Source organism: Stegodyphus dumicola, chromosome 8 (genome assembly GCF_044657685.1).
Source record: "Stegodyphus dumicola isolate Sdum_Otavi_A_Nest chromosome 8, ASM4465768v1".
Lineage (NCBI taxonomy): Eukaryota > Metazoa > Arthropoda > Arachnida > Araneae > Eresidae > Stegodyphus > Stegodyphus dumicola.
In genome coordinates, this window is record NC_140775.1 from 50,002,256 (window position 1) to 50,015,239 (window position 12,984).

A 12,984-nucleotide genomic window follows, 5' to 3' on the forward strand; every position below is an offset into this window, starting at 1 on the left:
TTCTGCTTCCAGTGCCTGCTCTAAATTCTAAAAGTTTTGCCGTTTCTTGATTTTGTTGTTTGGTGTGTCACTAAATTCTAAAAATTCTGCCACATCAGCTGTGTAACCGGCATTTACCATATATGTTTCATATTTCTTCTAAATGTTCATATTACTAAAGAAATAAAATTAGCCGCTTTTTCCATACATTCTAAATGCATTTAGTGTTTTTTAGAATAACTGAAATCCTTAATTAAATCCAAAAATTCTAAAATAAAAAGGAAATGTGTTGAAGAAAGAAACTGGGTACATAAAGAAAATTATCCTTCAAAGATATGTGCAGTTATTATTATTATGTAAATTACCTAATTGTTTTTGATTTCAGCCTTTACTATAATTGTCCATTTCTGTTTCCTCATATGATAGAGTTACTGAGCCAGATTAAATTGTATAATATTTGACCACTACTCCACATTTTTAGTTTGAATTTGACTGTTTTTGTTTTTTACTATAATTTTCCATTTCTATTTCCTCATATGATAGAGTTACTGAGCCAGATTAAATTGTATAATATCTGACCACTACTCCACATTTTTAGTTTGACTGTTCTTGTTTAATTACGTCACTGTGAACTGTAATTGATTTTGTTAGCATCAGAACATGCTTTTATGTTCTAAGTTCTTTTAAAAATAAGCTTCTTATTTAAACATTTTTGTATGATATTGTAGTTACTTTCAGACATAGCAATAATATGCTTCATGTCTGGGGGGGGAAGGTTTGCACTATTTAACTTTTACCAGATCAAGTAAACCCTTATAGGTACATTATGGAGAGGTTGACAAGTTAAGAGATAAAGCTCGCTGAAACTAGCAAAATCATTGGTTTGCATATTGAGAGAAATGTCTAATTGTTAGAAAAGATGCTTAAAGAGAAGGAAATTGATATAAATTAGCCAAAATGTTTGGGAAGGCTTCAAATTGAAATGATGGATAAATATTTTGTTGAATGTTGTTGATTCAAAACATAAATGTTTTGTAGCTTTTAAATTACATGTATTTTTTAAACTGTGAAATTTTATTGGATTTTGATTTTAATAGGGCTTTTTTAACAAATATTGTTAAAAAATAAAATTTAATAGTGGCCATGTAAATCCATAATGACTAAGGTTATTAAACTACTTAATTTAATTATTTATAACTAACTGCTTACTCTTAAAAATTATCTATACATATTAAAGCAAATTATTGCCTTCCATTAATACTCACTGTGGTCACAAGATAAAATACAAAAATGTAAAAATTTAAGTAAAACTTATTCTTTGCATCTTATCCTTATTTAGAAGACCACACACGTGTAGATGTAGAAAAAGTTATGTGTGTCTAGACCTTTATCCAGGCTAAAAATAGCATTCAGTATTGAAAGTTAACCTGTGTCCTTCATGTATAAGACACAGGTAACTTTTTTTAGACCAAATTTAGGAAAAAAAAGTGCGTCTGATATGCCGTCAAATATGGAACTTGAAACAATGTTGGAATTTTTAATATCCCTAAGAAATTGATAATCCTTACAAGGATGACTCTTAAAAAACTGATATGTATAGTAAAAAAATTTCAACATATCTTTCAGAACCTTTTTATACTGAGAAAGTATTAAGACACGGAGAGTCACTATCTTGCCTGTTGTTTAATATAGCTTTAGAAAAGGCCATAAGAAAATGCTTATCTAGAAAGAAATGCTTATTTAGAATCCTTGATCAATGGAACCCACTTCTTGCATTTTTTAAAGAAGAAGTAAATGCTTCGAGAGTTAAGATAAAAGGCTCTATTGAAAGTTATAAAATACCTAAAGTAAATGGAGATGTATAGTTACTACTTCCATTGTTAAAAATAGGTTTGAGAAAAATAAATTAATTTTTGCACCATTCAGCAATTCAACTGGCAGTTCTCAAGATAATACTGCAAAATATAAGTGTAAAGCTGATACAAATTTCTCTAAAAATAAAAAATTGCTCAACACACGAAATATTTTCCATTTGCTGTAAGTTTATCTTGTGAAGAACGAATATTTAATTTTTTGGGGGGACCTTAAAAAAGCTTTTTTTTTTTTTTTTTTTTTTTTTTTTTAACAATTCATTTTGCCATCATTCGATGCTCTTAACAGAGTTCTACAAAGCAGAATTCCATTAATTCATGTTTTGCAATCAATGATTTATGATCTGTTTAAAGACATTTTATCAATGTTTGTAAAACCAGTCTGTGTTTTGTCTTGTAATTCTATATATGATGTGATTTATGGCGGAATAGAAAATAAGAAGAAAGATGAAGATTTGGTAATAGGAGCTACAATTACAAAAGTAGTGGAAGAACTTTCAGAAGAAGACAAAATTAAGTTTTATCTTCATGTTAGAAGTTACTTCTGTCGAGTATGTGATTACATACTACATAAATTTCCAGTCAACGATGAAGTGATTTTGCATGCTAAAGTTGCTACAGTCAATAAAAGTCGAGTGCGCCATCCATGTAAGGGAGAAATTCGTCCGTGAAAACCACAAATTACCGATTAGAAAATGTGAGATCGCAAATCACTTGCACAAGTGCCTACAATCTGGAAATCATTTTCTTACAAATCGCTAATTTGTAATTTTTTAAGCCTGAATTCTGCCCTAAAACATGAAGATACCGATTCAAAACACTTTTAATCGATTTGGGCCAAAGAAATCCCTCATGTTATCTACCTAGTTCCATTGCATTCTCCTACTGCACTCCATTGCATAGCAGTCATTCCACACCGTTTGGAGTGGAATGACAGCTAGTTTCATAACTGAACCATTTTTCTCTGAAGAGCAGTCGACAGCTGGACCACTGTGATTGCAGCTCGCTTAGAGTCAATGATAAAATGTTTAAATGCATCTTTTTCTGATATAAGGTATTTTTTGAACAGATTTCCTGTGTTACTTCATTTAGTCATGAAAGATGATGATATTGATGTTGCCACTGATAATACTGCAGTCGCCGTTTTGCAGTTCACAATTAGAAAACATGGATGAAGTTATAAAATCAGCTAGGATTGACACCTAGTAGAGTTTAATTGGAAAACTGAAAGATGCTGATGGAATTTTTAAATATAGTGAACTGTCTAGAATTATGTTGGCCATCTTGATAGTTACCCATAGTAATACAGAGTGTGAGAGGATTTTCAGTGTTGTTGCGAAAAAGAGGACTAAATTTAGATCTAATATTAGTGATGACACATTAGAAAAACTTTTATTAGTGAAAGCAGGCCTATGTGGCAATTGCTATAAACAAAATCATGAAGTTTTATTCTTAACAAAACCAAAATCTGCCACTGTTCATAACATTTCTACGAAAACTGATTAAAGTGTCTTTTTTGTTGTTGTTTTCTTAAACGATGCGAGTAATAAAAATGTTTTTTATATGTAAGGTATTTTTGTGTTGCTTGCATTTAAGAATTAGTAACTATTTAAAGTTAATTCATTATTAAGAACTATAGTTTTATGATTTGAAAAGTCTTTTTAACATTGTGAAAAATCTCCTGATTTTTAAGTGTCATGTTGGCAAGTATGTTATCAACTTTTGAAAGAATGGCAAGTCAGACATGTAATAATAGACCTGTAATAGTTGTAATTATTGGTGCTTCAAATTGCTCATTGTCTGCCACTCATATCCATTTTTGATGAAATTATGTTTGTAGTACTTTTTCACCCTTATAAATGGCATGCAGTTTTCCATGCACAATTGTCATTTTACTATTAATTTCAGTTCCACTTACTCCTTCCATTATCATAAACTGCATTTTGGTTGTCAGGGTTCATCTTTTGATGCATCCATTTTTTAATTCTTGTTATGAAATGGTGCGGATAGAGGGGTTTTTTTCCCTTTTCAATTATTGCGTGTAATGTCTGTCTTTAGCAGCACATGCCTGTACTCATTATTTTCCTTATAACTATGATTGGTTACCTAGCAGTCAGCATTAATTCTTGCTATAAATGCCATATACAGTCAAAAGTCTTTAATCCGGACGTCCATAATCCGGACCTCAAAGCTACAAACTTTCTGCACATGCATAAATGCATAATGCGTTTACGCGTGTGCATAATACCTTTACACATGCACATAATACGTTTACGCATGCACGTTTAATTTATGACGGACGGTATAAGCTAAGCTCTAATTATGTAATTTCAGTTAATGTTGCAGATTGTGTCGTTTCTTAATCTTCGAATTGGATCCGGCTTATTATTTTTTGCAGACTGTTAGAGCAATTTTATAATTTCGATTATGTCAAAAAGAATTTCCGTTTCTGGAGCTGCCAAAGGATCTACAAAGTGAAAGCATGTTTCGATTTCCATCAAACAAAAAGTGGAATTGCTACAAAAAATGGATAAAGGCATATCCTTTGATTCTCTAATCATTCTGAAATACGTTTATCAATTCCCCGCTGCTCTGCGAGGGAGATGGGGACGACTGGCGCGCAACGAACAGGAATTTGATCTGTCAGCACTATCCTTAGCTTCAGGGCAGATGTTTGTATGTTATTTGGCTTATAATTCCTTACTAAATGTAGTATTTCACCTCAATGTACTCTGTCTTTGATATGATTTAATTCAAATTCCTCGTCATTATAAATATCACGAATACACATCAAATAGTTTTCTGGTTGCAATTTTCTAATTTCAACTATGCGTAATGTATGCTTTACGCATGCGCGCGTTGAAAGAAATGTTTAATAAAGTAAACAAATAAATATTAAGTTTTTTTTTTTTTTTTTTTTTTTTTTTTTTTGTAAATTTTGATACCTTTAGATCATAATTGTTCTTTATTTCATAAATTATGGTTTCATATTTTTAATTTTATAATTTCTGCATGCCATCTTGCCAGATTTAAATTGATGATCTATAATCCGAAATCGCCGAAGTTCCAACGAGTCCGGATTAAAGACTTTTGACTGTATAAGGTTGAAGACTTGAGCTGGGCTTTTTTCAGTAAATGTGTTTGTTTAATCATTAAAAATTTGTTCTGCTCACTAGTTAATAGAAAAGTACAATGCTTTTATCTCTGAGTTTTTTTTATCAATTATCTAAAACAAATTTTCATTACTTACGACTTCATTAGTTGTGGTATCAAACTGTAACGTCCATTCCCCCCTTTTTTAAGAAATAAAAAATACATTAATTAATTTGTTGGAAGTAGTTCTATTAATTAATGTTTTCAGCATGCATATTAGTTATTTTCTCATATATGTTTAAACAATGATCATGATTGTTTGCAACTCTTATATATGTGAACTGTGTTATGTGACCAAGAGGCTAAGAAATGTTTTATATCTATCAGAAGCAGTATATAAGTACTTTAAACTACTACAGCCAGTTTTATTTCTGCTTAGCAAAGGAAACAAAAAAGCAAGCATGGTCATCAGTATAATTGATTTAGCTCATTTGATCCAGCTAACTATTACCTTTTGTATTTATTTACAGTAAATTGTATAATTTATAGTTATTTCTAATCTCTGTGTTCAGTTTTCAGCATTGGAAAACCCTCTAAAGCTTCCTACTATGTTCAATATGAATTTTATCTTCATATCAGGGACAAAATAAAAATGCAATTTTTCTTAATTTTTTAATACAATGTGAATTTTGCTAATTATTCCTTAATGATAATCATTATTTAAGTAATTCATAAAATTAAATATTATAAAGCTAAAATTAATTTAATTATACAGTATAAAAAGGATTTAAGTTCTTAGCAAGTAGGGAGACAAATAATTTGATTTCTGATCAAGTAGAGAAGAATAACTGCATCTTAACTTTTCTTTGTGAAGATTCTCACTGCCTCAGCATGCGATTATAGAAGTCTTTGCATGGAGCAATAATGTCAAGGTTGCCTGGGCTGTGATTGGCTTATTATGTAGAAAAAAAGCAATTACTAATGATACTTTTTAATGCTAAAATATTACTCAAGAGATTTGCTTTTTTAATTTCAGTCATTATAGTATCAGTTATTGGTATTAATTTTGATTTGACAGCTAATAGTCAGCTTTTAATTTGACAGCTTAGTGTCAGTGTTGCGTAGAAATGATAACAGCTTTCAACTCACTTTTAGTTGATCACATCTTATAAATTAAAATCTTTGACATTTTATAATAATTAAAGACAATTTCATGTTCTATATGTCCTTATTTCCTTTTAGAATTTGATAATATTCTTTCATTTTAATTCATAAATTAATTTGAATATGTATGCTTGTGCAGGGAATTTGTTGCTGCTTTCATAGATTTCCCTAAAATTCTTGTAGCAGCTGTGAATGGGCCTGCTGTTGGAATTCCAGTCACACTATTGGGTTTGTGTGATATTGTTTATGCCTCGGAAAAGGTAATGTTTGTTTTAACATTTCTTCTTGATTTAATTAATCAAGATTTCTTATCTATCTTTCCTTCTTACATGAGTTTTACATTAGTTAATATACAATAAATGCCATTCATTTATTAATCTTTCTTAGAGCATTTATGAAGAACATATATAGTCTTCCCTCAGTTAGTGTTTAGATCTCCAATAACTAATTTTGTAATACAAAGCTTTGCTTTTTTTTTTTTTTTTTTTTTAAATGGAGGGGGGGCACCACTTAGCACCAAACATAAACATTGGCACAAAATTTAATTAGATTTCAGCCCTAATAATTCATATAGTTTCTTAAAAGAGAATGAGTGTTTTATTAAATCCAGAGTAAAAGCACACTATTCCCCCTTCCCCTCAAAAAGCAAAAGTCAACGCAAAATAGTTTCACCAAATTATTTTCAAATAGCACAGGCAGTATAAAGCTACTGACTTCATTTAATGTTGAAAAAATATTTTGTCTTCTCTTGCAAATGATGCCACTTGAACTCAAGTAGGTAGAATTTTAGATGGTGTGTTTCGTTCCTGCACCCTGATATTCATTTTGCACTATTCCACAACTTTGCAACTTTTTGCTTATGATTCCTCGATCAGTAAAGTTGTATATGTGTTAATTTACAGGTATTGATATCCAGCAGCTGTTAATTTAACCACTTTATTTGGAATGATGTCATTGCATAGCTACTCTTGACACAATATAAATAGATACCATACATAACACAGGTCACACAATTAACAATTGGTGACCCATTAATACAAAAGAACTGATTTCTAACATTCTCTTAGGTGCATAAATAAAATAATGAGAAATGATTGTATTAGTTTTTTATTTAATGAAAACTACAATCTCACATTGCCTTCTTTAAAGTGTGGGGTATTTCTGGCCTAATAATGAAAAAACAAATGTTTATGATCAAAAAAAATTTTTTTTTTTTTTGCAAAGTATTCTCCATTAAGAACAATATATTTTTGCATGTGCTTGAATCAATTTTCGATGCACTTTATCCACTCTGATTGAGGTAACTCCAAAACTTGCGTTTTGAATGCATCATCTGCTTCTTCAGGTGTCGCAAATGGCTGGCCATGTAATTTATTTTTGGTATGCAGGAATTTTAAAAAATGTCATTGGATGCCAAATCAGGCATCCAAATGACTGATGGCAGATGACCCATCAATTTGATGTTTTGGCCTGTCAAAAATTCCTTTGTTTGAGCCAATGTGTGAGAGCTCGCGTTGTCCATGATGAAGAATGATTCGCCTCCTATGCTTTTTTCGAATTTTATGATGACTCCTGGAAAACAAATGGTCATGTACCATTAGGAATTGACCGTCCTCCTTAGCTTTAACGCCACTGTTGCCACGTAATCACTAATGCCAAAGAAGCCGGCAACCATTCGCTTCGATGTGCTTTTTCTGCGAGCAACTTTTGTTGGATGTGGCTTGTCTTGGAAGACCCATACTGTTGACTGGTGTTTTGTTTTGGGCTTATATGCATAGATCCATGATTCTTTACCTCTAGATGTTATACACAGCCATTGATGCACCTTGAACATATTTTTCCAATATTTCCTTCCACCAATCAACATGAGCCTTCTTTTGAGCATTTTTCAGATTATGAGGGATTGAACACAAGCAGATCTTTTTTACGGCCAAATGTTCATGTAATACCTTATTGATGCTTGTCATACTAATGTCCAAAGATGCCTCAACCATATGGTATGTCACGTGATGATCTTCCTTTCAGTTCAAGCACAGCATCGATATTTTCTGGCATAACAACCGATTTTGGACAACCTTTATGAAATTTGTCCTGGAGCAAACATCAACAACAATTCATTATACCAGTTTTTTACAGTACTGTAGGATGATGCTTTATCGCTGTATAAAGAATTAAAAAAATATCAACCTTTCAACTGGAATTGTCTGCAGTTGCCTAGCAACACTTACTGTTGCCAAGGCCAGAAATATAAATAGCAATCTTCGTAATCGTCTTGGTAAGCCAGAAAGCATTGGGAACTATTCCACTCTTGATTGCGGTGTTGGAACTTACACTGGAAATGCTCTTAGCTGGTTGATTATGTTCATTTTAAACGTTTTTTAGTGTCTTAAAATGTCATATTTTGAGATGGATTTTCGATCTTGAGACTAGGAAAAGTCACATGGACTCAAGTCAGAAGAGTAAAGGGCCTGAGGAGCCACAGAGATATTTTTACATGCCAGAAACTCATTAATTGAAATTGCAGAGTGACAAAGTACATAGTCATGATGCAGCACCCAGTTGTCTTGATTCTTGGCCTCACATGCATGACCTTTCTCTAAAGTCTCTCAAAAACTTCTCAATAGAAGTGAGTTTCACTGTTTGGCTTGGAGACACAAACTTTTTACGTATGACTCCATGGCCATCTGAAAATAAAATCAGCATGTTTTTAATCTTTGACTTGTATATTCTTGCTTTTTTTGGTCTTGGTAGGTTCAAATATGTGACTCCTGGCTTTGGCACTTCATTTCTGGGTTGTACTTAAACACCCAATACTCTTCAGAAGTAATGACGTTTTCTACAAAATCATTTTCAGTCTGCTCAAATGAATCAAGGCAATTGACCCTTCTGTTGTTTTCTTTCTGTGGAAGTTTTTCAGGAACAAAATAAAGGAAACATTCAACAGACTTAAAATTTGTGTAATATTTACAGCTTTGTAGGATAGCAGCTTTTTCAGGATAGATACCGTATTTGACGGCATATAAGACACACTTTTTTTCCTAAATTTGGTCTCAAAAACATTACTTTCGTCTTATACGTGAAGGACACGGGTTAACTTTCAATACTGAATGCTATTTTTAGCCCGGATAAAAGTCTAGACACACATAACTTTTTCTACATCTGCCATAATTATTTTGCGCATACGTGAATTTATTTTTTATGTTTATGTTTATTTTTATTTATTTATTTATTTATTTTTTCAGAGTGTACACATCTAGTACTCTGACCAACAGCCTTTTGATTTATTGATGTAGTATTAGAATCTGAGATTGTCCTTATCTTGAGATCGTTATAGAGCAATTTTCTATAGAACAGTGCATGATCACATGTAATATCTAACTTATAAGCAGTATGTTCTGCGTGAGTCTTAGCTGGTTTATTCATCTAATCTTTTATATAATGAACATGTCTGATCCATAATATATAGAAATTATGGACAACCGTAACCTATTATTGGCTGCAACAAATAACTGGCAAAAAATTTAAACATGCTATCTAAAGTTGTTATTCAAAGTATTCTTCATTCTGTACACAGCTGTATAACGGCAGTTATTGCTATTAATGATGAATACTCACGATACTTATCTCTGCACACTCTATGCATCCAAACTATCTGAAACTTCATCCTTATATTGTAAAATATTTATAAAATAAACATGGTGGGTTTTTTATTTCCCATGATGTTTGCAGTTTTAATGAACAGTAGGGGGGGAATGTGAAATTTATTTTATTTTTCTTCCAGTTATCATGATATGATTTCCCATACATAAATGCTAAAGAAAAAGGTTTCCTTTCTTCACCAGTTACACAATCTCCTTCATTGCTAATGGCTACAGGATTTTGCTCTTTTTGATATAGTTTTCTCTCCATTACTCCATCCCTTTTTGTGGTGTTTTCCAAAATTATAGGTGTCTCCTGAAAATAGTTTTCCACATGTATTATTCTGTTTAACAAAAAAAAAAAAATGTTCTTTATTATAGTACTTTTGCTTTTGTATTGGGCAATATTAATTTTCTGTTAAAAATGTAGTGGAACCTCAGATCACAAATGCCTCACTTAATAAGCAAATTATCCGAACAAAAAAATGCCTCGGATGATGAATGGCGTTTCTGAGTTATGGACAATCAAGTTATCAACATGATTTTCAAATGTGTTTTGAGGTAACTTTTGTCATATAATTAACACTCAGGACTTACTTGCAGTAACAGAAACTCAGCCCAGAGAAGATAATGGCTAGAATGGGATTTTGAGCTCTTTTACACTTAGCACTTTTGTTATCTGTGACATTGTATTCGTACTGTGTGTTGTGTACTACACAACCAAGGGCTAAGAAATTAACAGTGAAGGTATGGAGAAGTTACTTGAGGACCATAAAAAAGGAACTCAACAAGAACTATAACCAAATGCAAATGCAACAACAAAACAGTTGTGGGAGAAATATTTTCTGAAACAGAGGGAAGAAAGGAAAATAATCCTGGATCTGTAATCCTAGAAAAATTTGCAAAATAGAAAAAGATGCAAAATATAATAAAGCAGCAAGTTACATCATAAGCACTTTCAGTGACAGTGTCATGTCATAGTTTAGAAATATTTTAAAACATTTTTGGCAACAAACTCACTGGACAAATTTTAAAATAAAATGAAGCTTAAGGTATCTCACGCCGAGTCAAATGGTCCTTAAAGATAAAAGAAAAAATAAAAACAAGATGCCTTCTATAATAGTTACTTATGAAAGGAGGTGCATCATCCAAATGATGACATCTTCACTATTTTCTACATATTCTGTCCACTGTCTTTTACAGATCAGGGCTGTGGAGTCGGTAAGGAAAATGACCGACTCCTGGAATTTTAATGACTCCGACTCCTTCATATATATGTAAACATATAAACATGGGTACAGCTTATTTTTTTTTTAATATAAAAGAAGTAGTAGATGCTACAGATAAGAATTGATGCATAGAAATTCTTTCGTATTAATTAGCATTTATTACGAAATGGAAAAACTGGCATTATTAATTTCTAAGAAACAGTAAAACTTCGGCAAGATCTTCTTTGTTAAAGGTCCATAGATCCGATTTGATAAACTTCAGAATGGAAAAGAGTCCAAGGTCTTCTTTGTTAGAGGACCATAGATCCGATTTGATAAACTTCAGAATTGAGAAGAGTCTTTCCACACTGACTAGGAAGAAGAGCTGTTACTGTTACGGCTACTTCCTTTAACTTTTCAAGATGATTTTTGTAAGTTCCAAAAGAGGTGTCTTGCAAGAGCAATCAAATTTATTTATTTCTTCAAAGGCCGTGTATAAATCTTGTTTGTATTTTTTCATTTTTATATCTAAAGGCTCTTGATTCTTTATTTTCATTCGCTTTGCCTTAGCCTTTTCAATATTATCCAAATATTTCTCAAAATCTAATTCATCAGTGGATGAAGATGATAGAGACTCAGTTGCAATATCTGCAGTTTGACTGTCCTGATTTGAATACTCCAGGTGTTCTGAGAATTATTTCATTCTTAATGAAAGTTTATAGATGGCTTTCTTTGCCTTTTTAATTTGTTTGTCATCCAACAAAATTCGACGTTTTGGATCTACATATATTGAACCCAGCGCGATCTTATTGTCTAGCAAACTAATTTCTCTTTTCTTCATTGAAGAAATGATTCCTTTGCAATAAACTCTCCATTTCAGAAAGAACAAACATCGCATTCTTCCAGTCTTGCCTCTTGTGAATTCTTCAGATTATAGCTTTTTGGCGGCTATATATAGTGTTGAAAGAAGGATTTCCAGTTCTGCAAGATCATTCCACTGTCTTTCTGTTAGTGAAAGGTTATTTAGATCTTCTGAAAAAGTTCTTAATCCTAACAATAACTATATCATCAAATATGTACTTCATTGTGTTGCTCCTTTTCGTGCTGGCTTCCTAAGAATAGCATCAATTTTTGGAATTCTTGCTGCTTATCTCAATTCACCAATGAGATTAGTAACTAAATGAATCAGTTTAACTTTTTCGCGATGGCGCACCTTTGTTTAAGACGCTCGTGCGGTACGGAAGAGAATCGAAGGCAGTCACCGTACAGGATGGAGGTTTGCATCGCTGAGCCTAATTTTGTAACAAAAATCAGAAAAACAAAAGTTTCGCTTCTAGCATCGTAATTTTTGGTATCATTTTAGATTATTATTTGAGCTCTTATATATGTTAAAATTAGCCCTTAAAACATTTTTTTCTTTATTTTACATGAAAATATACTTAAAAAATTGCTTATCTTCTAAAATAATTTTCAGAAGCGCTATTCAAATTATTGCAAAGTTTTAATTGAAAAAATCCATCAATTAAGTTTAAAATTAATAAAAAGAACACAATAAAGACTATTTACAGTAAGAAGTAACAAAATTTAAAATGAAAACGAGTGTGGTAAATCGAAAAGCACAGAGAAGTATCACTTTGTAACTTAGAAAAAATATCACTTTTTAACTCTTTAGAAAATGAATCAATACTCTCATTTGCGTTAGTTAAATGGTTCACTAACCATACTAGGGTATTCTTCCTCTGATAAATAGCGCCTTCCCGCCATAATAGACTGGAGGTGAGGCTTTCCTAAATAAAAAAAGAAGGAACGGAAATATATCTGAAGGCAATGCAAAACGTAAAAAAACTCCGCACAGTAACCCTAAAAGACCGTACATAGTAGAGGAAAAAAATAGAATAAAAAAAGGAATTGGATATAAATCAGATACGAGAATGTTTTCATTAGCACGCTGCGATTTAAAGAGCCCACTTCTGTTTACGCTTTTCCTCTGCCCCCCCCAACCCTCGAACAGCTGATGAGTAAAATACCAAA

General features: G+C 31.9%; 1 protein-coding gene across 3 annotated transcripts in view; it reads left to right on the forward strand.

Moving 5' to 3' along the window:
• The window catches only part of LOC118181043 (enoyl-CoA delta isomerase 2-like), an 83,888-nt gene that overhangs the window by 49,295 nt on the left and 21,609 nt on the right, over positions 1-12,984 (forward strand). For all 3 annotated transcript variants that reach the window (XM_085821836.1, XM_085821837.1, XM_085821838.1), the window contains exon 7: positions 6,247-6,367. In XM_085821836.1, the coding sequence (XP_085677962.1) occupies positions 6,247-6,367 (121 nt within the window). The remainder of the gene's footprint in view (positions 1-6,246; positions 6,368-12,984) is intronic.